General features: G+C 42.3%; 1 protein-coding gene across 1 annotated transcript in view; it reads right to left on the minus strand.

The window, feature by feature from the left end:
• The window catches only part of itgbl1 (integrin, beta-like 1), a 165,474-nt gene that overhangs the window by 94,727 nt on the left and 48,104 nt on the right, over nt 1–22,643 (minus strand). The window contains exons 6-7 of the mRNA XM_046358978.1: nt 16,906–17,046; nt 15,120–15,266 (exon numbers count right to left, since the gene is read on the minus strand). Of these exons, the coding sequence (XP_046214934.1) occupies nt 15,120–15,266; nt 16,906–17,046 (288 nt within the window). The remainder of the gene's footprint in view (nt 1–15,119; nt 15,267–16,905; nt 17,047–22,643) is intronic.

The raw sequence follows: 22,643 nt of genomic DNA on the forward strand, positions 1-22,643 counted from the left end.
GGTAAAGGATTTTATTTGAATGTTTTTCTGGTTTTTGTGAAAATGTTGCTTGCTGAATGTCAGGCATAATACTATGCTAGGCTATCAATAGTGTTACACAAATGCTTGTTTTGCAATGGTTGAGAAGCATATTTTTGAAAATCTGAGATGACAGTGTTAACAAAAGGCTAAGCTTGAGAGCAAATAGATTTCATTTCATTTGCGATTTTCATGAATAGTTAATGTTGCGTTATGCTAATGAGCTTGTGGATAGATTTACACAATCCTGGATACAGGTTTCTTTCGTAGCTAAACGTGACGCAGAAAACGGAGTGATTTGTCCAAAACAAATAATCTTTTTGTAAAAACTGAACATTTGCTATCTAACTGAGTCTCCTCATTGAAAACATCTGTTCTTCAAAGGTAAATTATTTTATTTGAATGTTTTTCTGTTTTTTGTGAAAATGTTGCCTGCTGAATGCTAACGCTAAATGCTACGCTAGCTATCAATAGTGTTACACAAATGCTTGTTTTGCAATGGTTGAGAAGCATATTTTGAAAATCTGAGATGACAGTGTAGTTAACAAAAATCTAAGCTTGAGACCTAGCATATTGATTTCATTTAAATTGCGATATTCATTAATAGTTAACGTTGCGTTATGGTAATGAGCTTGAGGCTGTATTCACGATCCCTGATCCGGGATGGCTCGTCGCAACAGGTTAAACAGGTTAACATTCACAAGGCTGCAGGGCCAGATGAATTACCAGGAAGCGTACTCAGAGTATGTGCTGACCAGCTGGCTAGTGTCTTCACTGGCATTTTCAACCTCTCTCTGGTCCAGTTTGTAATACCTAGTTTGTAACACCTAAAAGCTTTAAGCAGACCACTATCGTCCCTGTTCTCAAGAGCACCAACGTAACCTGTCTGAATGGCTATTGCCCCGTAGCACTCACATCTGTAGCCATGAAATGCTTTGAAAGGCTGGTCATGGCTCACATCATCACCATCATTTCAGACACGCTGGACCCACTCCAATTTGCATACTGCCCCAACAGATCCACAGATGAAACAATCTCTATTGCACTCCACATTTTGCTATTTAACTATTTAACTATCTGCACTGACCCTTTTTGCACTAACTTTCTTTTGACTCATCACATACGCTGCTGCTCGTGTTTAATATCTGTCACTTTATTCCTAGCTATATGTACATATCTACCTCAATTTCCTCATAACCCTGCACTTCGACTCGGTACTGGTACCCCTTGTATATAGCCAAGTTGTTACTCATTGTGTATCTATTATTTTTTAAAATTATGACATGTTTTTATTATTTATTTTCTTTCTCTCTGCATTGTTGGGAAGGGCCCGTAGTAAGCATTTCACTGTTAGTCCACACCTGTTGTTTACAAAGCCTGTGATGAAAAATATTTTATTTGATAAAAGTGTACACCGAGTGTGCAAAACATCAGGAACACCTATTTGCATGACATAGACTGACCAGGTGAATCCAAGGGAAATCTATGATCCATTATTGGTATCAATTGTTAAATCCACTTCAATCATTGTAGATGAAGGGGAGGAGACAGGTTAAAGAAGGATAGTTCATCCTTGGTGACAATTGAGACATGGATTGTGTGTCTGTGCCAATCAGAGGTTGAATGAGCAAGACAACATATCTATGTGTCTTTGAATGGGGTATGGTAGTAGGTGCCAGGCGCACTGGTTTGAGTGTGTCGAGAACTGCAAAACTGCTAGGTTTTTAACACTCAACAGTTTCCTGTGTGTATCACAAATGGTCCACCACTCAAAGCCAACTTGACGCAACTGTAGGAAGCATTGGAGTCAACATGGGCCAACATCCCTGTGGAACGCTTTCAACACCTTGTAGGGTAAAAATAAATACAAGTACTTTCCTGAACTTTCTTATATCTCTTAGATATAGAACCAACACTTCAAAACATACTTCCATTTGATGTATTTTTTGACTGTTTTGCCACGTGTTATTTAATGGGTTTCTACGGGCTAATAGCCAACTAGCTCTCATAGGCTCACGTCAGAATTAGACGTTCATCCAAATTTTGAAGTTCTTCCAAACGTCAAATTTCGAAGAGTTTAAGGTTAAGTTTAGGCATTAACTCCATATTTTTAAGGTTAGGCTTGAACTCCGAATGGTTAAGGGTAGGTGTTAAGGTTTGGGATAGGCTTAAAACAAAAAAAACTTTCCATTGCTAGATTTGAACCTCCAAGCTTTGTCACCAAATGCAGATGCTTACACCCATCCCCGATTTCCATCCACAATGCCCTAGCAAACCGAAACCTTCTTGAAGGTAAGAGCGGTCACTGTTGCCCCTATACTGACTTGTATCAAGGGTGACCTGGCTGCTAATAGCAGTAAGGCCAAATTCAGTGTTTCATCAAATATTCATATTTTTTTCATACTTACATGTCCTAAAATTCAAAATAAAATAGCTAAATGATCCTTGGTATGACCATCTTAAAACAATTCCATAGGTTAGCTTAGTATAAACCCATCCCGGGACCCTTAGACAAATCTGTCCCAAAACCCTTACAAAACTGTGTTTAAATACTCTAGAAAAGATACGTTTCGGCTCCATTAATGTGATGGCAGCTCAGTTACCACTAGTTTTATTGTTACAAAGCACTTCATTTTAATAGTGCAGGGACTGATTTAGACCTGGAACACCAGGAGTGTGCAATGAATTATCAGCTAGAACAGAAAACCAGCAGTACTCCGGACCTGATAGGCTAAGATTTGAATACCCCTGCTCTAGAACAATGAGAGAAAGATGTCATTCTAGAACATTGAAAGGAAGGTGAGACTGTCAAGAGATATTATTCTAGAAAATAATCCAGAACACGGAGAGGAGATTCTAGAGCGTTCTCAGTGCCGTGTTCTGGAACATTATACAAATGATTGCAAATTTGCTACCATTGTAATGCATATGACTTGTTCATAAATGACTGATCAATGCATTGAGTTGTACAGCTGACTAGGTATCCCACTTTCCTTTCATCACACCAGGCTGGTGGGTGGATCCATCCCCCTCTGTGATTTACTACAGCAAACTATTAATCAGGATGCATTCATGACTTGCCGCTTAACAGGAAACATACGAAATTAGAAAGCATCAGTGGACTAATCAGGCAGCATAGACCCACATGTAGACACTTCCCTCTAATGCTTTTTAGAGATGATTCATTCCATTCTCAGTTCATACATGTAGCTGTTTTCCTTAGCACAGTATTGTTCTCACAGACCTTTTCAGAATACAAGGCCAAACATGTCCTCGTGAACCACTTAAACAGCCCAGCATCTCATCTTTAATGTCATGCGACATTTGAAATGACTGCAGATTCAAATGTAGCATATTTCTGCCAATCACATCTGCAAAGCTGTACTAGGTTTTCTTTCAAAGTATGACATATGAACGTTTGTTTGAAGGTGTTCAGTTTCAATATTTGAGAGAGGATATCCCTACAGTTCATCTACTACATACTTCAGAGGGCGCATAAAGGAATCGGCAGAAAAATGATCGAAGCAGGTGTTTCCTTGAGGAAATACCACAGTAGAAATAATGTAATATCTGCAAGCATTTGACTTCTGCCATTCAGGAAGAAACTCAGACGCTGCTGTTTCCACTCAAGTCCTGGATTGTTCCAGCTGGACTCATACGTGTCTCCCTGAGCCTTTATTTCTCTTTCTCTCCTTCTGTTTCTCTCTGTTTCTCTATTCCAACCATTCCATCTCCCATTTTATTGATCATGTCTCCATACCTCCCTTTTGTTCCCATTATTCTCTTTCTCTTGTTCTCCAGGCCTTCACACACTGGTCTACAATCATTTGTTATACAGTATAACCAATCCGCTTCTCCAGACCACAGGACTAAGACAGGAATGGGTTGTGTGCAGCATCTATCCTTTTTACCAAATGAAAACGTACACATGCATATGCCTGCAAATGTATGCACACACACACACACACACACACACACACACACACACACACACACACACACACACACACACACACACACACACACACACACACACACACACACACACACACACACACACACACACACACACACACACACACACACACACACACACACACACACACACACACACACACACACAACATTGCCAATTAAAGGAGCAAAATACTGAGCAATATATAGGGAAGTTATGTAATTGAGCCTACTATCTGAGCTACTGGCTGTGTCCAAAACCTGGCTAACCTTCCTATTACTTATTTAAAGTTCATACTGTGTACTAATCGTGCGATGTACTATTTAGCACGTGCTGTTTAATAAAAAGTATGCACACGGTCTAAACACATTACTACATTGCTTTCAAGATAACAGGGAACGAGCTCAGACAAAAAGGAGAAATCGTGACGTCGGTGATCTTAAGGTCAGAGAAGTTGGAGCTTTAGGATGATGCCCGAGTTCCTGACGTAATTCCGAGTTGGACGACCGTTCAAAATTATCATTTCCAGTCGGAGCACGTTCCCTGTTGTGTTGAACGCACCATCAGTTACGGCTTCACATATGAACCGTAAAGGATCGTCTGTAGCCCCGTCCAGTGACCTTTCACTACTAGAGTGTTGTTGTTTTGGGTTAACGTCAGTTAAGTAGCTAGTATTTGGAATGACGTATTTGGAGTAAACTTGAGTTCCCATAGAAATATGCATGTATCAATTAGAGTCTCCTGAAGCTGGAAAGGAATGGGAGATGCATTAAAGAAATGCAGTGCTGAGGCAGACGACTCGTAATGAGGATGACTGGTTACTACTCTGAACTATGTGTGGTGAGCTTTCTGGCGCCCAGAGCTGCAGAGGCATCACCCAAGTGGGTGCCAAACATTGAGAAGGTGGAAATCATCACCAGGCTCCCATCTTCATCAATCATCTTCCTGACCACCTTCCTCTGATAAAGCCATGAACTGTTCCTCTCCATCTTTGGAGGATGCAAAGACTTGGTCTTTATTGGTTGATCTGGCCAACTATAGCTAGGCTACTCATTATGTTGTATTGCTTGTTTGTTTTTTGCTTTTAATGCGCTTTGAGATCGTTATGTAAAGCACTACAGAAATGTAATAAATTATCATTATTGATGGTCAGTTATGTTTAGTAGATGGTTTATAGAGTAAAATGGTCGATAAGGCGTGCCTCCCTGGCACTCCACATCTGGACCCTTCTGGGAGGGAGAGGAGCCCACAGCTGCACCTTGGATGAGGAGATGATTATCATACCACTTCCAGGATGCGACTGTGGCCTCCCCTCCCTCCGTGCTGACTACGGTGGGGGGAGATTTCAATTCCTGGAAAATATGGAAAAGGATAGCTTTCAGCATCAAACTTAATTATTAAAAGGAATTATGCAAATTGACAATCTCAGAAATACTTGCACCTTTCTAACATGTACAGTTGAAGTCGGAAGTTTACATAAGCCTTCGCCAACTACATTTAAACTCAGTTTTTCACAATTCCTGACATTTAATCCTAGTAGAAAATCCCTGTCTTAGGTCACCTCTGAATGCTCGGCTATGAAAAGCCAGCTGACCTGTTGCACCCGCTACAACCACTATTATTATTATTTGACCCTGCTGGTCATCTATGAACATCTTGAAGAACAATCTGGCCATAAATTCCCATTTACTCTTATAATCTCCACCCATCACAGCCAGAAAAGGACTGGCCATCCCTCAGAGCCTGGTTCCTCTCTAGGTTACTTCCTAAGTTCCTGCCTTTCTCGGGAATTTTTCCTAGCCACCATGCTTCTGCATCTGCTTTGCTAACTGTTTGAGGTTTTAGGCTGGGTTTCTGTATAGCACTTTGTAAAAAGGTCTTTAGAAATCAATTTGATTGATCAGCACAAATACGACCTACTCAGATCATTCAAGATGGCAAAACACCGGTATAGGAACAAAGTGGAGGAACAATTTAGCTGGTCGGACACGAGGCATATGTGGCAGGGGCTCCTAATGATCACCGAAAGCCAGTCACTTTGCAGACACCAACACCGCCCTACCGGAAGAGCTAAACACCTTTCTCTCATGCTTCGAGCACAACGACGACTCTGAGCTGCAGAGTCGTCGTTGTGCTCGAACGACTCTGAGCTGCAGACGAGAGACCCTGGGTTCGCGCCCAGGCTCTGTTGTAACCGGCCGCGACCGGGAGGTCCGTGGGGCGACGCACAGTTCGCCTAGCGACGCCCGAGTTAGGGACGGGTTGGCCGGGAGGGATATCCTTGTCTCATCGCGCACCAGCGACTCCTGTGGAGGGACGGGTGCAGTGCGCGCTAACCAAGGTTGCCAGTTGCACGGTGTTTCCTCCGACACATTGGTGCGGCTGGCTTCCGGGTTGGATGCGCGCTGTGTTAACAAGCAGTGCGGCTTGGTTGGGTTGTGTATCGGAGGACGCATGAGCGATGAGTCAAGATAGTAGCTACTAAACAATTGGATACCACGGTGGAGAAAAAATAATAATATATATATTTTTTTAATAAATAAAAGATCCTGAGGACAATAAGGGCTATGTACTTACGGTCTCCAGAAAGGATGTACAGTATATGTCAGTCAAATGTGTTAACCCTCACAAACAGCATCCCTAGCCGTGCCCTCAGAGCATGTGAAGACCAGCTTGCAGTTGTGTTTTCTGATATCTTTAATCTCTCTTTAATCTCTCTTTACCACTATCTCCACCTGCTTCAAGAAATCCACAATCATCCCAGTGCCCAAGAAAGGGAAAGTAACGGATCTGAATGATTACTGACCCATAGCACTCACCTCTGTCACCGTGAAGTTTTTCGAGATGCTAGTCAAAGACCACATCACCTCCTCCCTCCCTGACACACTCGACCCTCTCCAACTCCCCTACCGCCCTGACAGATCCACTGACGAAGCAATCGTCATTGAATTGCACACTGCCCTCAGCCATCTGGACAAAAAAGAGTGCACATGTGAGGTTGCTGTTCATCGACTACAGCTTGGCATCAATACCATAGTGACCTCTAAGCTCACCACAAAGATCACTGCTCCCCTGTTCCCTTCCTGCCCCTTACCCTGACGCAAAAAACCAAAGGAGATTTACCATTGCTACAGAGTTAATATAGTGTTAAAATACAGTATTTATGTATATTCATTTAAATACATATTTGTTTATAGTTCTTATTATTAAATGTGTTTTTATTTCACTTTGATCTTTAGTTCACTTTAGCCCCGTGTGGCTCAGTTGGTAGAGCATGGCACTTGCAATGCCAGGATTGTGGGTTTGTATCCCATGGAGGACCAGTCTGGAAAAAAGTATACAAATGTACACTACTGTAAGTCGCTCTGGATCTGCTAAATTACTCAAATGTACCTGCATGCTTAGAGTTTAAGACTTTCACTGTGCCCTGAAATTTACTTTCACTATTCAACATCTAATCTATATTTAAAAAAATGTTGGTATGGTCAATCTCTTCTCAGCAAATAGGGTTAAAGTGTGGGTCAGAATTAGCTGTCTGGCTTTATACATTAATTCATTCAAAATGCATAGCTGCTGTTATCTAGTCATGTGTATTATACCAGTTTCAGACCTAAATCCTGGTTGAAATATGTAAACATTGAGTCATAGGAGTCTATATCAGCGAGAGACTTTGTTCTCTTTGTTCTTTCAAAATTGGAGTCAACTAATGCAATAGCGAAGGAGTTGAGAGTGGACTTGTTTGGTGCTGGCCCTCCACCACTAATTAGACATTGTGTCATTTGATCTGGTAGAATCACTGTGGCGTGAGTATTGTAATTCCCCCGACGGCGAGCCATGGGAAAGCTGGGTCACATTTAGCAGGGCACAACAGAGTGCAATGTTTAATTGAACGGAAATGGTGCTGTTCTGAATGACCAGTTGATGCTGCAGTAATTTTGCTATTTCAAGTGGTCACCCCGCCACACTCACCAAACAGGAGCAAACATACCTTGAAGACTATTGAAGAATGGTCATTCTTGGGCATCATTGTAGGAAAATGTGACGTTCAGGTCAAACTATCAAAATCCTGAACAAAATGCTTAATCAGCTGACTGGACCCTGTAGTGTCATTTCAGGTGCTGGGTTATACAGCAGAGGCAGGGCCAACCATGGGACCTTAGAGACCCAACCCGGACCAGCCCTGCAACACCCACAAACACCAGTCTGTTCAGTTTGTTTATTTGGGACCTGGCAGCAGTGACCAAGCCAAGCAATCCCCCACAGACGTCATCTCCTCTTTGAGTAACACAAAATCAATGGCTATATTAACCCACGTTAAATATAGGGAGCCTTGAGACCATGCAGGGTTACGTTCCTCTTAATGAAGATATCCGGCAGCGACATAATCAGGAAACTCTCCACCGTTTAACAGTTAAATTCTATAAGGTCAACCTAAATTCTCATTTTGTCTGTCATAGTTGAAGTGTACCTATGATGAAAATTACAGGCCTCATCTTTTTAAGTGGGAGAACTTGCACAATTGGTGGCTGACTAAATACCTTTTTTGCCCCACTGTACATTAAATATGGTTAAAGTGGCTATGCATATATGATGAACAGAGAGTAGCATTAGCGTAAAAAGAGGGGTTGGCGGGCGGTGGGTTGGACACAATGCAGATAGCCCGGTAAGCCAATGTGCGGGAGCACTGGTTGGTCGGCCCAATTGAGGTAGTATGTACATGAATGTATAGTTAAAGTGACTATGCATATACATGATAAACAGAGAGTAGCAGCAGTGTAAAAAGTGGGTTTGGGGGTGGCACACAATGCAAATAGTCTGGGTAGCCATTTAATTACTTGTTCAAGAGTCTTATGGCTTGGGGGAAAAACTGTTGAGAAGCCTTTATGTCCTAGACTTGGCACTCTGGTACCACTTGCCGTGTGGTAGTAGAGAGAGCAGTATACGACTAGGATGGCTGGGGTGTTTGACAATTATTAGGGCCTTCCTCTGACACCGCCTGGTGTAGAGGTCTTGGATGGCAGGCAGCTTAGCCCAGTGATGTACTGGGCCGTACGCACTACCCTCTGTAGTGCCTTGCGGTCAGAGGCCGAGCAATTGCCATACCAAGCAGTGATGTGACCAATACGGCATGCTCTCGATGTTGCAGCTGTAGAAAACCTTTTAGTTTCCTGAGGGGAAATAGGCGTTGTCGGGCCCTCTTCACGACTGTCTTTGTGTGTTTGGACCATTCTAGTTTGTTGGTGATGTGGACACCAAGGAACTTGAAGCTCTCAACATGCTCTACTACAGCCCCGTCGATGAGAATGGGGGCGTGCTCGGTCCTCCTTTTCCTGTAGTCCACAATAATCTCCTTAGTTGAGGTTGCGTTGAGGGTTAGGTTGTTATTCTGGCACCACGTGGCAAGGTCTCTGATCTCCTCCCTATAGGCTCACCGTTGTTGGTGATCTGGCCTCTTGTGTCGTCTGAATACTTAATGATGGTGTTGGAGTCGTGCCTGGCCATGCAGTCGTGGGTGAACAGGGAGTACAGGAGGGGACTGAGCACGCACCCCTGGAGAGCTCCAGTGTTGAGGATCAGCATGGCAAATGTGTTACTACCTACCCTCAGCACCTGGGGGCGGTCCGTCAGGAAGTCCAGGATCCAGTTGCAGAGGGAGGTGTTTAGTCCCATGATCCTTAGTTTAGTGATGAGCTTTGAGGGTACAATGGTGTTGAACGCTGAGCTGTAGTCAATTAATAGCATTCTCACATAAGTGTTCCTTTTGCCCAGTTGGGAAAGGTCAGTGTGGAGTGCACTAGAGATTGCATCATCTGTGGATCTGTTTGGGTGGTTTTGAAATTGGAGTGGGTCTACTGTTTCTGGGATAATGGTGTTAATGTGAGCATTTACCAGCCTTTCAAAACACTTCATGGCTACGGACATGAGTATGTAGTCTTTTAGGCAGGTTGCCTTTGTGTTCTTGGACTACAGGGTCTATGGTGGTCTGCTTGAAACATGTTGCCATTACAGACTCAATCAGGGACATGTTGAAAAGGTTAGTGAAGACACCTGCCAGCACACATCCTGGTAATCCATCTGGCCCCGCAGCCGTGTGTATGCTGACCTGTTTAAAGATCTTACTCACGTCGGTTACGGAGAGCGTGATCACATGAAAAGATCAATTATAAACGATGAGTAATCGTACTGTACGATTGTAAAGCATGCACAATTGACAAGACTCCGGATAATAAGTGCTATCCTAAAGAAATGAACTACAATCCGGCATCGGGAACTGCCTCTATGAACGGAGGCCAAAATCTGACAGGCAGCATTGTTCCCAAATGTTGGCCAATTGCTATGAATGTAAGTTCATGTGTGCAGCAGTTTTATGTAGTTCTAGCTCTAGTTAGCGTCTATCGTGCAAGTGCTCTTTCAAGGCCCATGGCTTTTGTGCAGAAATAGATAATGCTTCTAATAAAGTGCAAAGTGTTGTTGTGTAGAAGGTCCCCTGTGAGGGAAAGGTGAGTGAGAGACAAGGACATGACCTTACATGTTACAATGTCACTACGTGACCCTGTTCCAAGTAGCTGGGGGTTGCTGCAGAGAAAGGGAGGACGCCAAATGGGGTAAGTGTAACCCATGTGGAATTACTAGCTAGTTAGTGCGTTGGTTGCAACCAAGTCACTGGTTGTGACCAAGTGACATCCCTCCCTTTGAGACTTCATGGCTTTTGAGGAGCGACAAAATGCCGCTTCATGTGTGTGAAGTGTTCAAATCAAATGTTATTTGTCACATTCACCGAACACAACAGGTGTAAACCGACCGTGAAATGCTTACTTAAAGACATTGTATTCGGCGCAGGTGACAAATAATATGTGATTATATTTGATTCCATTGAGGGACAGGGATGGGGATCTACTGTGTTACACAAAGAGCTCAACCTGAATCTACTTCCTTTGTGGTGAACCTGGCCAAACCCTTCTATAAGATGTTACTCAAACGTTCTCTCTCGCTACGGTCTTTGATCATGACCCAAGATAAACAGGTGGGTTCATGTGAATAGAGCAATGACAAAATACAGTGTATAAAATGGGTTGTCTTTTTACAATGCAGTTGGATCACCCTGACTGACCACCCTGATGGACCAGGTGGGGGAATTTAACACGGCCAGTTAAATTAACGTCTGCTTGAACATCACAGACCACAGTGTCCCAGAAAGATCTACTGGAAATGCCAGTGTCAGCGAAATGCATGTTTCCTGTAACATACAGTACATTACATGCATCAGACGCCCATACAACACAATACAACGCACTGTACATACAACACCACCACAACGCATGCCCATACAAATCACATACAATGTCATGGTGTTACAGTGAATTTGACAGTAGCCTACTGTAATATGAATACGGCATCAAAGCAAGTACTGTGTAATGACACACAGTACAATACTGTAACACTGACTGTATTACGCTGTTAAAAGTAAATGCTACTGTAAATCGGAATGAATGACTGGATGAAGAAATTAAATTAGTTGACAGAGGGGTTTGTATTTCATAGTATTTTACTATAATTACAAGGGATTGGTGCAAGCAGGTTGGCTGATAGGGAAAGTGTTTACAAACATTACAGCATATTAATCAATATTTGGTGTCTTATACCATTTGTACTTCCAGAGGCCTTAACAAACACTGTCCGAAAAGAGATTCTACAGAATACAGACCATTTCCAATGCGTATTTTGAGTTTTGTGGATATGCACCATATCCTGACAAATTCTGAATCCATATTGGGATTACTCTCTACAGTTGAAGTCAGAAGTTTACATACGCCTTAGCCAAATACATTTAAACTCTGTTTTTCACAATTCCTGACATTTATTCCAAGTAAAAATTCCCTGTTTAGGTCAGTTAGGATCACCACTTAATTTTAAGAATGTGAAAAGTTAGAATGTAGAGAATGATTTATTTCAGCTTTTATTTCTTTCATCACATTCCCAGTTAGTCAGAAGTTTACATACAATCAATTAGTATTTGGCAGCATTGCCTTGAAATTGTTTAACTTGGGTCAAACATTTCTGGTAGCCTTCCACAAGCTCCCCACAATAAGTTGGGTGAATTGTGAAAAACAGAGTTTAAATGGATTTGGCTAAGGTGTATGTAAACTTTCGACTTCAACTGAATATATAATTAGCAACGATAGGCCTACCTTTGAATCTTCACAGAAAATGTGTTGTGATTGGAGGGTTTGGATTTGCTTTGCTGCATTTTTTTGGAAACTTGGATTAAATATGATGTTTGCCTTTCCGTCCCTTTTATAACCTTCTACTGAATATGGTGCAAATGTATGCTCAGATATTGTATGTCACCTTGTGAAGAAACAGTATGATTTTCAGCACCTGAACACATAAGAACATTTTGGAGCTAGACATTTCATGAGTCCGATTTAGTGTCACGCCTTGGTCTTTGTATCTTGTGTTTTTGTTACATGTTTGGGTAGGCCAGGGTGTGACATGGGTTTATATGTTGTATTTCGTATTGGGGTTTGTATTGGGGTTTGTATTAATTGGGAGTGTGTATTATTAGGGGTGTGTCTAGTTAGGCTTGGCTGCCTGAGGCGATTCCTAATTGGAGTCAGCTGATTCTCGTTGTCTCGGATTGGGAACCGTATTTAGGCAGCCTGAGTGCGCGTTGTATTTCGTGGGTGATTGTACCTGTCTCTGTGTTAGTCACCAGATAGGCTGTATTAGTTTCACTCGTTTGTTGTTTTCATATTTTCAGTTATTTCATGTACCGCTTTATCTTTATTAAAAGTCATGAGTAACCTACACGCTGCATTTCGGTCTGACTCTCTTCAAACAACAGACGAACAACATTACATTTAGCACATTTTCGATCAGATATAGGAGGATGAATACTACATATGTAACGCTATCTATTGAAATTGCGATTATTAAAAAAAATACAGATACATAAATGGTCAGCAGTTAACGATTAAAGATATGAAACATTTCTGAAAATATGCCTAAGTGTAAAGAAAGGCTTAGATATGTCAGCATGTTGACACATACCCTTTGCGGAGTTATAATATTCTACAAATATGTAACTGGGTGCACGTGCATCAGGTGCATTAAGGTTTAATACTTCCTGCCACTCTAATCTGTCCCCTATACATTTTACATTGATGGGGAACTATAACCATATAGGAGTTCAATTGGTACAGCATTCTCAATAACGGGTGCAAGAAATATAGCGTCACACCTCCAAAATATGTTCATCTGTTAATTAGCCAGAAACAACAATACCATGCACCTACTAGTGGTCAAAAGGTATTTGGCGCACCAAAGATACGGTACTGTATTATACAGGGTGGAATTACAGTACCATTCGAAATACAGCAATTATTTCCCTAATTATTTCCCATAATGCATCATGATTTACAGTATGCTGCAGTAAAATGTTTCAGAGCATTTTACCGTTGATAATACAAAAAAAGACCAGACGATTGACAGTTTTCCATTACAGTGTAGGCTACTGTACAAGGCATTTGCAACACACAAACAATCACCATGATTCAAATACAACATCCCCACCAATGTTTGGATCTCATTAGATCTGTTTGGTTATCGAAGCGCATCGTATTAGTCCCTTTAAAACCCACTGCTATTAGGAATATTGGACATTGGTTTCCTTTATTATTTCAGTGAGAGTCGGGTATAAGAATCACACAGAGGACGAGGAGGTCCCAGGAAAACATGCTTCCTCAGTCCAAAGGGACAGTTAATGAGAGATATAATGTACTAAATCTAGACACATCGACCCAGGCCATTGCTGTTGAGAGCAGCCCCTACCCTGACTCACAATGTAGCTGGCCAGCCATGCTCATTAGACACACACGCACACACACACACACCAAGGGCAGTGGGTGCTGTTTAAGATGAGGGAGAATTATATATTTTTTTATGAGCATGGCATTATTTCTATTACATTATATTGGATGACTGTCATTCATATTCCAACCACCCACCCAGCTCAATGTAACATTGGTCGGTTTAGGCTGCTACATGATACTCAAATGGTCCTTGTATCCATCATGAGGTTGCTATATCCTAGCCTATGAATGAAAGTTTACAAAGTAGGTGTACCGATCGAGAGATTTTTGAGTAATCAAGGTGACAGACACATTCAATACTGCATTGCACGAGCTATCTTCTTTCGCTATCTAAGTGAAAATTAAAGTTTAAAAAAATACAACCAAATATAGCTAGCTCTCGCTTTCTCGCTTTCTTGCTTCTCCTTAATTTTGGAAGAAGTTAATTTGTACAAAACGGTTCAACTATTGCCTTTCTCTTTGAGTCAACTACTCATCACATTTTATGCACTGCAGTGCTAGTTAGCTGTAGCTTATGCTTTCAGTACTAGATTCATTCTCAGATCCTTTGATTGGGTGGACAACATTTCAGTTCATGCTGCAAGAGCTCTAATAGGTTGGAGGATGTCCTCTGGAAGCTGTCATAAGTACTGTGTAAGTCTATGGAAGGGGGTGAGAAACATGAGCCTCCTCGGTTTCGTATTGAAGTCAATGTACCCAGAGGAGGAGAGAAGCTAGCTGTCCTCCTGCTACACCATGGTGCTGCCCTACAGTGTGCTGCTGAGGCTATGATAGACCTTCATTGTAAAACAGTAAGTTTTAATAAATTATTTGGTGACGTGAATATATTTAGTGTGAGGTGCCTACACACACACACACACACACACACACACACACACACACACACACACACACACACACACACACACACACACACACACACACACACACACACACACACACACACACACACACACACACACACACACACACACACACACACACACACACACACACACACACACACACACACACACACACACAGCCTTGCATTAGTCAGTAAACTGAAAGGGAGACACTTGGCATCCCCTCAGTTCTGCTAAGATCCCAACACTAGGCGCAAAGGGATCCCATTCGGACCGGTGTATAGTTGGACTGGTTTGGTCAGTTAGTTTGAGTATTGTGCACCAACATTTGAAACTACAAACACAATTTCTTAAAAAACACATTGAAACCGTGGTGACGAGAAATGATTGGAAGTATACTGTACTGTGCTGTAATGTCGTTTTCTGTACCTCGTCCGAAGCAGGGCATGTTAGACGTTCCCTTGCACTTCTTCAGGCTGCTCTCCAGAGACAAGGAGCAGGACAGTGGGTGCTCACATTTCTTCCCCATCCAGCCTTCCTTACAGTCACACCTTCCACAGTTACACTGGCCATGTCCTGGGGACGAGGAGGGAGAGTGTAAAGATGAAGAGGTTGGGGAGGAGAAAGGGAAAATAGTGGAAAGATGAGGTAGAAGAAAGTGTGAGTAGATGGGGTGATTTGGGGTTGGGGGAAGAGAAAGAGGGGAGCGAGTGGGACAGGGATGGAGGAAAAGGGACTGTTGTTTTCTCTCAAACTGTATTATTCCACCCAACGCCCAAATTCTATTGCTGAATCAGCTGGACTTTAATCAAGAACAGAATGTATCCGCTTTGTGAAGTTCATGTAACCCTCACAAAGATCTCTGGGTTACTTGGACAAAGACTGTGTGATATAATGGTCTGGTTTGTGTCCATGTTGTTAGTTGATGTTACATTTAGTTCATAATCACCTTTCAATAACCTTACATTCTAAACATTGCTATGATTCTATTGTTTGCAATTCTCTTCTCCCTTGTTTTTTCAAATTCAATCAAATCAAATTTCGCCTTACAGTGAAACGCTTAGTAACAAGCTCTTAACCAACAGTGCAGTTTTAAGAAAATAACTTAAAGTAAGAGATAAGAATAACAAATAATGAATGAGCCTTAGTAAATAACAATAGCAGGGCTATATACAGGGGGTACCGGTACAGAGTCAATGTGCGGGGCACCGGTGTCGAAGAAATTGAGGTTTCATGTACGTATAGGTAGAGTTATTAAAGTGACTATGCATAGATAATAACAGAGAGTAGCAGCAGCGTAGTAGGGGGGCGGGATGCAAATAGTTTGGGTGGCCACTTGATTAAATGTTCAGGAGTCTTATGGCTTGGGGGTAGATGCTGTTTAAAAGCCTCTTGGACCTAGACTTGGTGCTCCGGTAGCAGAGAGAACAGTCTAAGACTAGGGTGGCTGGAGTTCTTGACTATTTTTATTTATACAGGTTTTTCTCATTGAGAGAACCTCTTTTCCAAGAGAGACCTGGTCCAATAGCAGCAGAGGGAACAACGTTTCAGACAAAACAATTTACACAACATTAAACAAAACTATAAACACACATACAGTACAACAAAAACATTGTACATTAAAAACACAAACGTCTTGACTAAAAACAGCTGGCCTAAAAACAATTACACTCTTCTGTGATATATACAGTGGGGAGAACAAGTATTTTACACGCTGCCGATTTGGCAGTATTTTCTACTTACAAAGCATGTAGAGGTCTGTAATTTTTATCATAGGTACACTTCAACTGTGATAGACGGAATCTAAAACAAAAATCCAGAAAATCACATTGTATGATTTTTAAGTAATTAATTTGCATTTTATTGCATGACATAAGTATTTGATCACCGACTAACCAGTAAGAATTTCGGCTCTCACAGAACTGTTAGTTTTTTTTAAGAAGCCCTCCTGTTCTCCACTCATTACCTGTATTAACTGCACCTGTTTGAACGTGTTACCTGTATAACAGACACCTAATGGCATTCCCCACAGAAGTAAAACAGAAAATTCAAAACTTTCACAAGATAGGTAACCGAGATTAGCTTGCCCTTACAGTTGTCCTATGTCAGTACATGTTAACATTGCATTAACATTGTATTAAAGTGACATATAGAATGCATTACATTTGAGTGTTTCAGACCGAAGCGAACGCAGCCGGTTGCCATCCTGTCTCACCTGAACAGAAGTCGTCAGAGTATCTGTCGTAGGTTGCGTGACAGCTCCTCTCATCACACTCGCAGGTGTCCCCGTGAATGTCACCCCAGTCCCCTGATGGATCCACATCATAGCATGTACACTCCCCACATATGCAGGTACCTATGCACACAGAAAAGAATGCACACATACACAAACATACACACAATATTTTCCAAATTTGGAGTTGATTCTGCTTTCAACACATTCCCAAAGAAAATCCAGTCTAATCCTTTTCTAACTAAGTGAATGTTTATGCACCATAGAGATCAAACAACAGAGGACCTATGGGAACTCAAAGAAAGTCAGAGAGGTTACAAACATTATTCTGTTGTATGGAATATTTTAGGCAAGGAAACCTTATTGAACACACAAGAGCCTTCCTGCCTATGCCTCTTGAGTTTAAGCATTAGGAGGTTTGCTGAGACATTTTCAGTTAGTGACAGTAACACAATCAAAGTCTGGCTGAGAGGGAAGGCAGACTGATTCCCCCTGAGTCTCAAATCTTTGGTAGTGACCCCAGAGTGCAGACTGTTGACAAGAAAAGACCACTGCTATAAGATTGGAGGGACTGGGTTTGGGCGGGAGTATGGCAGTAGCCTTAGTGGGCATAGCAAAAGCCAATGGCAGGAGCCTAGGGGTGGGGCACTGGGCAATGGCAGGAGCAAAGGCAAGGAGCCAAGGTAGGGACACGACAATGAGCAGAAAGTCAGAAAGCAGGATTTCAGGCAGGGGGGGAGAATAAGATTAAGTATAGTATAGGCAGATGTATCGTCAAGCATGGTCAGGTCTGGAGGTAATCTGTGATAGTGGAACAACCGTGGCTCCCATGCCCTTTCTCTATCCTCCTTTCCACTCTCCTCTAATTTCCTAGCTCACGTACCTCCAACTCTCTCTCTCATTCTTTTCCCTCTGATGATTCTAAGCCAGGGTGCCGGTTGAGCAGTTGCCAGTGGAAATCCCATTTTCTCTTATCAGGCGCAACAGGACAGGGCAGGACAGGGGAGCCCTGGGGGAGCCAGGTCAGTTGGCAGGCCTCTTGACTAGGGCAGACACATGGCAGACTTGGCCTCTGGCCCTGGATCTCCTACCCCTACTGGGAACCCTGGAGCTCAGGCATCCCTGGCTATAGAGCCATGCTGTTTCATGCCACTAACAATATCACTGTTCTAAAAACATGAATACGAACCACGAGTCCTGACTTTTACACCTGAACCTGTATACTGTATCTCTGAGATAGACACCGAGTCTACCAAACGTTAAGAACACCTGCTCTTTCCATGACATAGACTGACAAGGTGAATCCAGGTGAATGCTATGATCCCTTATTGATGTCACTTGTTGAATCCACTTAAATCAGTGTACATGAATGGTAGGAGACAGGTTAAAGAAGGATTGTTAAGCCTTGAGACAATCGAGACATGGGTTGTATATGTGTCCCATTCAGAGGGTGAAGGGGCAAGACAAAAGGTCCTTTTAATGTGGTATGGTAGTAGGTACCAGGCGCACCGGTTGAGTGTGTCAAGAACTACAATGCTGCTGTTTTTTTTGTTTTACACTCAACAGTTTCCTGTGTGCATCAAGAATAGTCCACCACACTAAATACATCCAGCCAACTTTACACAACTCTGAAAATCATTGGAGTCAACATGGGCCAGCATCGGTGTGGAACGCTTTCCGAACCTTGTAGTCCATACCCAGAAGAATTGAGGACGTTCATTAAAAATAGATATATATAGATATTATTATAGGCTTATACAGTACATAGTTCTCCAGCAAAGATTTGAAGTGTTTGCCTCTTTTTACATTGTATCCAAAGAATGTTCAAAATCAATTCCTATTACTAATGGCTTGTTTCTATGTCAGTTTAGAATGAAGTTTTATGCTGAAGTAAATTAAATGGTACGTGGAGAGTCACACACACACACACACTGGGTGTGTCTATTTCCTTTCACAGAGTGACTACTGCAGTCTGGGACACCTGCAGCTCTTCTTCCTCCAGTTGAACACCATCTCACTGATTAGTCAGGCACCACAGGAACTGTGGGAACCAAACACAACGCCTGATTTTGGACTGAGGGAAACTGTAGGTTTCTAGTAGGGTAACCCAACTGTAGGTTTCTAGTAGGGTAACAGAGCTGTAGGTTTCTAGTAGGGTAACAGAACTGTAGGTTTCTAGTAGGGTAACAGAACTGTAGGTTTCTAGTCGGGTAACCCAACTGTAGGTTTCTAGTATGGTAACAGAACTGTAGGACTCTAGTAGGGTAACATAACTGTAGGTTTCTAGTAGGGTAACAGAACTGTAGGTTTCTAGTAGGGTAACCCAACTGTAGGTTTCTATTAGTGTAACCCAACTGTGGGTTTCTAGTAGGGTAACAGAACTGTAGGTTTCTAGTAGGGTAACAGAACTGTAGGTTTCTAGTAGGGTAACAGAACTGTAGGTTTCTAGTCGGGTAACCCAACTGTAGGTTTCTAGTAGGGTAACAGAACTGTAGGTTTCTAGTAGGGTAACAGAACTGTAGGTTTCTAGTCGGGTAACCCAACTGTAGGTTTCTAGTAGGGTAACCCAACTGTAGGTTTCTAGTAGCGTAACCCAACTGTAGGTTTCTAGTAGGGTAACCGAGGGGTATGTTTCTAGTAGGGTAACAGAACTGTAGGTTTCTAGTATGGTAACAGAACTGTAGGACTCTAGTAGGGTAACAGAACTGTAGGACTCTAGTAGGGTAACAGAACTGTAGGTTTCTAGTCGGGTAACCCAACTGTAGGTTTCTAGTAGGGTAACAGAACTGTAGGTTTCTAGTAGGGTAACAGAACTGTAGGTTTCTAGTAGGGTAACAGAACTGTAGGTTTCTAGTAGGGTAACAGAACTGTAGGTAACAGAACTGTAGGTTTCTAGTAGGGTAACAGAACTGTAGGTTTCTAGTAGGGTAACAGAACTGTAGGTTTCTAGTAGGGTAACAGAACTGTAGGTTTCTAGTAGGGTAACAGAACTGTAGGTTTCTAGTCGGGTAACCCAACTGTAGGTTTCTAGTAGGGTAACAGAACTGTAGGTTTCTAGTAGGGTAACAGAACTGTAGGTTTCTAGTAGGGTAACAGAACTGTAGGTTTCTAGTAGGGTAACAGAACTGTAGGTTTCTAGTCGGGTAACCCAACTGTAGGTTTCTAGTAGGGTAACAGAACTGTAGGTTTCTAGTAGGGTAACAGAACTGTAGGTTTCTAGTAGGGTAACAGAACTGTAGGTTTCTAGTAGGGTAACAGAACTGTAGGTTTCTAGTAGGGTAACAGAACTGTAGGTTTCTAGTAGGGTAACAGAACTGTAGGTTTCTAGTAGGGTAACAGAACTGTAGGTTTCTAGTAGGGTAACAGAACTGTAGGTTTCTAGTAGGGTAACAGAACTGTAGGTTTCTAGTCGGGTAACAGAACTGTAGGTTTCTAGTAGGATAACAGAACTGTAGGTTTCTAGTAGGGTAACAGAACTGTAGGTTTCTAGTCGGGTAACCCAACTGTAGGTTTCTAGTAGGGTAACAGAACTGTAGGTTTCTAGTCGGGTAATCCAACTGTAGGTTTTATTTCTGCATTGCTCTATTCATTGCACCTACCACAATGTACACTTCTCTTTGAGGTTCAATCTCTCTCTCTCTCTCTCTCTCTCTCTCTCTCTCTCTCTCTCTCTCTCTCTCTCTCTCTCTCTCTCTCTCTCTCTCTCTCTCTCTCTCTCTCTCTCTCTCTCTCTCTTCATTCTGCAGGATAGGTAAGTAGAGTGGTAAAGGTTGTATTCACTCCGTGTCAGAAGTCCACTTGACCACAATTGAGAAATTCAGCTCTGTGGTCGAGTTCAGTCCATGTACCACTTACACTTCATTTTTTCCTGAAAAGTTCACGGGGACAATTTCTGCAGTGGACTTTTTCTCATGCCTGTCCAAGCTCAGATGAGAATTTTAGTGGAATATACAAAATGAAGGATTTAAAAAAATCTTTCTCTCTCTCCTTTTCTACCGCTCTCTCTCTCCTTTTCTACCTCTCTCTCTCTCCTTTTCTACCTATCCTTTCTACCTCTCCTTTTCTACCTCTCTCTCTCTCCTTTTCTACCTCTCATTTTCTACCTCTCTATCTCTCTCCTTTTCTACCCCCCTCTCTCTCTCTCTCTCTCTCTCGCTCTCTCTCTCTCTCTCCTTTTCTACCTCTCTCCTTTTCTACCTCTCTACCTCTCTCATTTTCTACCTCTCTACCTCTCTCATTTTCTACCTCTCTACCTCTCTCATTTTCTAACTCTCTACCTCTCTCATTTTCTACCTCTCTCCTTTTCTACCCCTCTCTCTCCTTTTCTACCTCTCTCTCTCCTTTTCTACCTCTCTCTCTCCTTTTCTACCTCTCTACCTCTCTCCTTTTCTACCTCTCTACCTCTCTCCTTTTCTACCTCTCTACCTCTCTCCTTTTCTACCTCTCTCCTTTTCTACCTTTCTACCTCTCTCATTTTCTACCTTTCTACCTCTCTCCTTTTCTACCTCTCTCCTTTTCTACCTCTCTACCTCTCTCCGTTTCTACCTCTCTACCTCTCTCCTTTTCTACCTCTCTCTCTCCTTTTCTACATCTCCCCTTTTCTACCTCTCTACCTCTCTCCTTTTCTACCTCTCTACCTCTCTCCTTTTCTACCTCTCTACCTCTCTCCTTTTCTACCTCTCTACCTCTCTCCTTTTCTACCTCTCTCCTTTTCTACTTTTCTACCTCTCTCATTTTCTACCTCCCTACATCTCCCCTTTTCTACTTTTCTACCTCTGTCATTTTCTACCTCTCTACCTCTCTCCTTTTCTACCTCTCTACCTCTCTCCTTTTCTACCTCTCTCCTTTTCTACCTCTCTACCTCTCTCTTTTTCTACCTCTCTACCTCTCTCCTTTTCTACCTCTCTCATTTTCTACCTCTCTCCTTTTCTACTTTTCTACCTCTCTCATTTTCTACCTCTCTCCTTTTCTACCTCTCTCCTTTTCTACCTCTCTACCTCTCTACCTCTCTCCTTTTCTACCTCTTTCATTTTCTACCTCTTTCATTTTCTACCTCTCTCCTTTTCTACCTCTCTCCTTTTCTACCTCTCTCTCCTTTTCTACCTCTCTACCTCTCTCCTTTTACATTTACATTTAAGTCATTTAGCAGACCTCTCCTTTTCTACCTCTCTCCTTTTCTACCTCTCTACCTGTCTACCTCTCTCCTTTTCTACCTCTTTCATTTTCTACCACTCTCCTTTTCTACCTCTCTCCCTTTCTACCTCTCTCTCCTTTTCTACCTCTCTACCTCTCTCCTTTTCTACCTCTCTCTCCTTTTCTACCTCTCTCCTTTTCTACCTCTCTCCTTTTCTACCTCTCTCTCCTTTTCTACCTCTCTACATCTCTCCTTTTCTACCTCTCTCCTTTTCTACCTCTCTACCTATCTCCTTTTCTACCTCTCTACCTCTCTCCTTTTCTACCTCTCTACCTCTCTCCTTTTCTACCTCTCTCCTTTTCTACCTCTCTCCTTTTCTACCTCTCTACCTCTCTCCTTCTCTACCTCTCTACCTCTCTCAATTTCTACCTCTCTACCTCTCTCCTTTTCTACCTCTCTACCTCTCTCCTTTTCTACCTCTCCTCTCTCCTTTCTACCTCTCTACCTCTCTCCTTTTCTACTCTCTACCTCTCTCCTTTTCTACCTCTCTACCTCTCTCCTTTTCTACCTCTCTACCTCTCTCCTT

The sequence above is a fragment of the Oncorhynchus gorbuscha genome, linkage group LG01 (genome assembly GCF_021184085.1).
Source record: "Oncorhynchus gorbuscha isolate QuinsamMale2020 ecotype Even-year linkage group LG01, OgorEven_v1.0, whole genome shotgun sequence".
NCBI classification, from domain to species: Eukaryota; Metazoa; Chordata; class Actinopteri; order Salmoniformes; family Salmonidae; genus Oncorhynchus; species Oncorhynchus gorbuscha.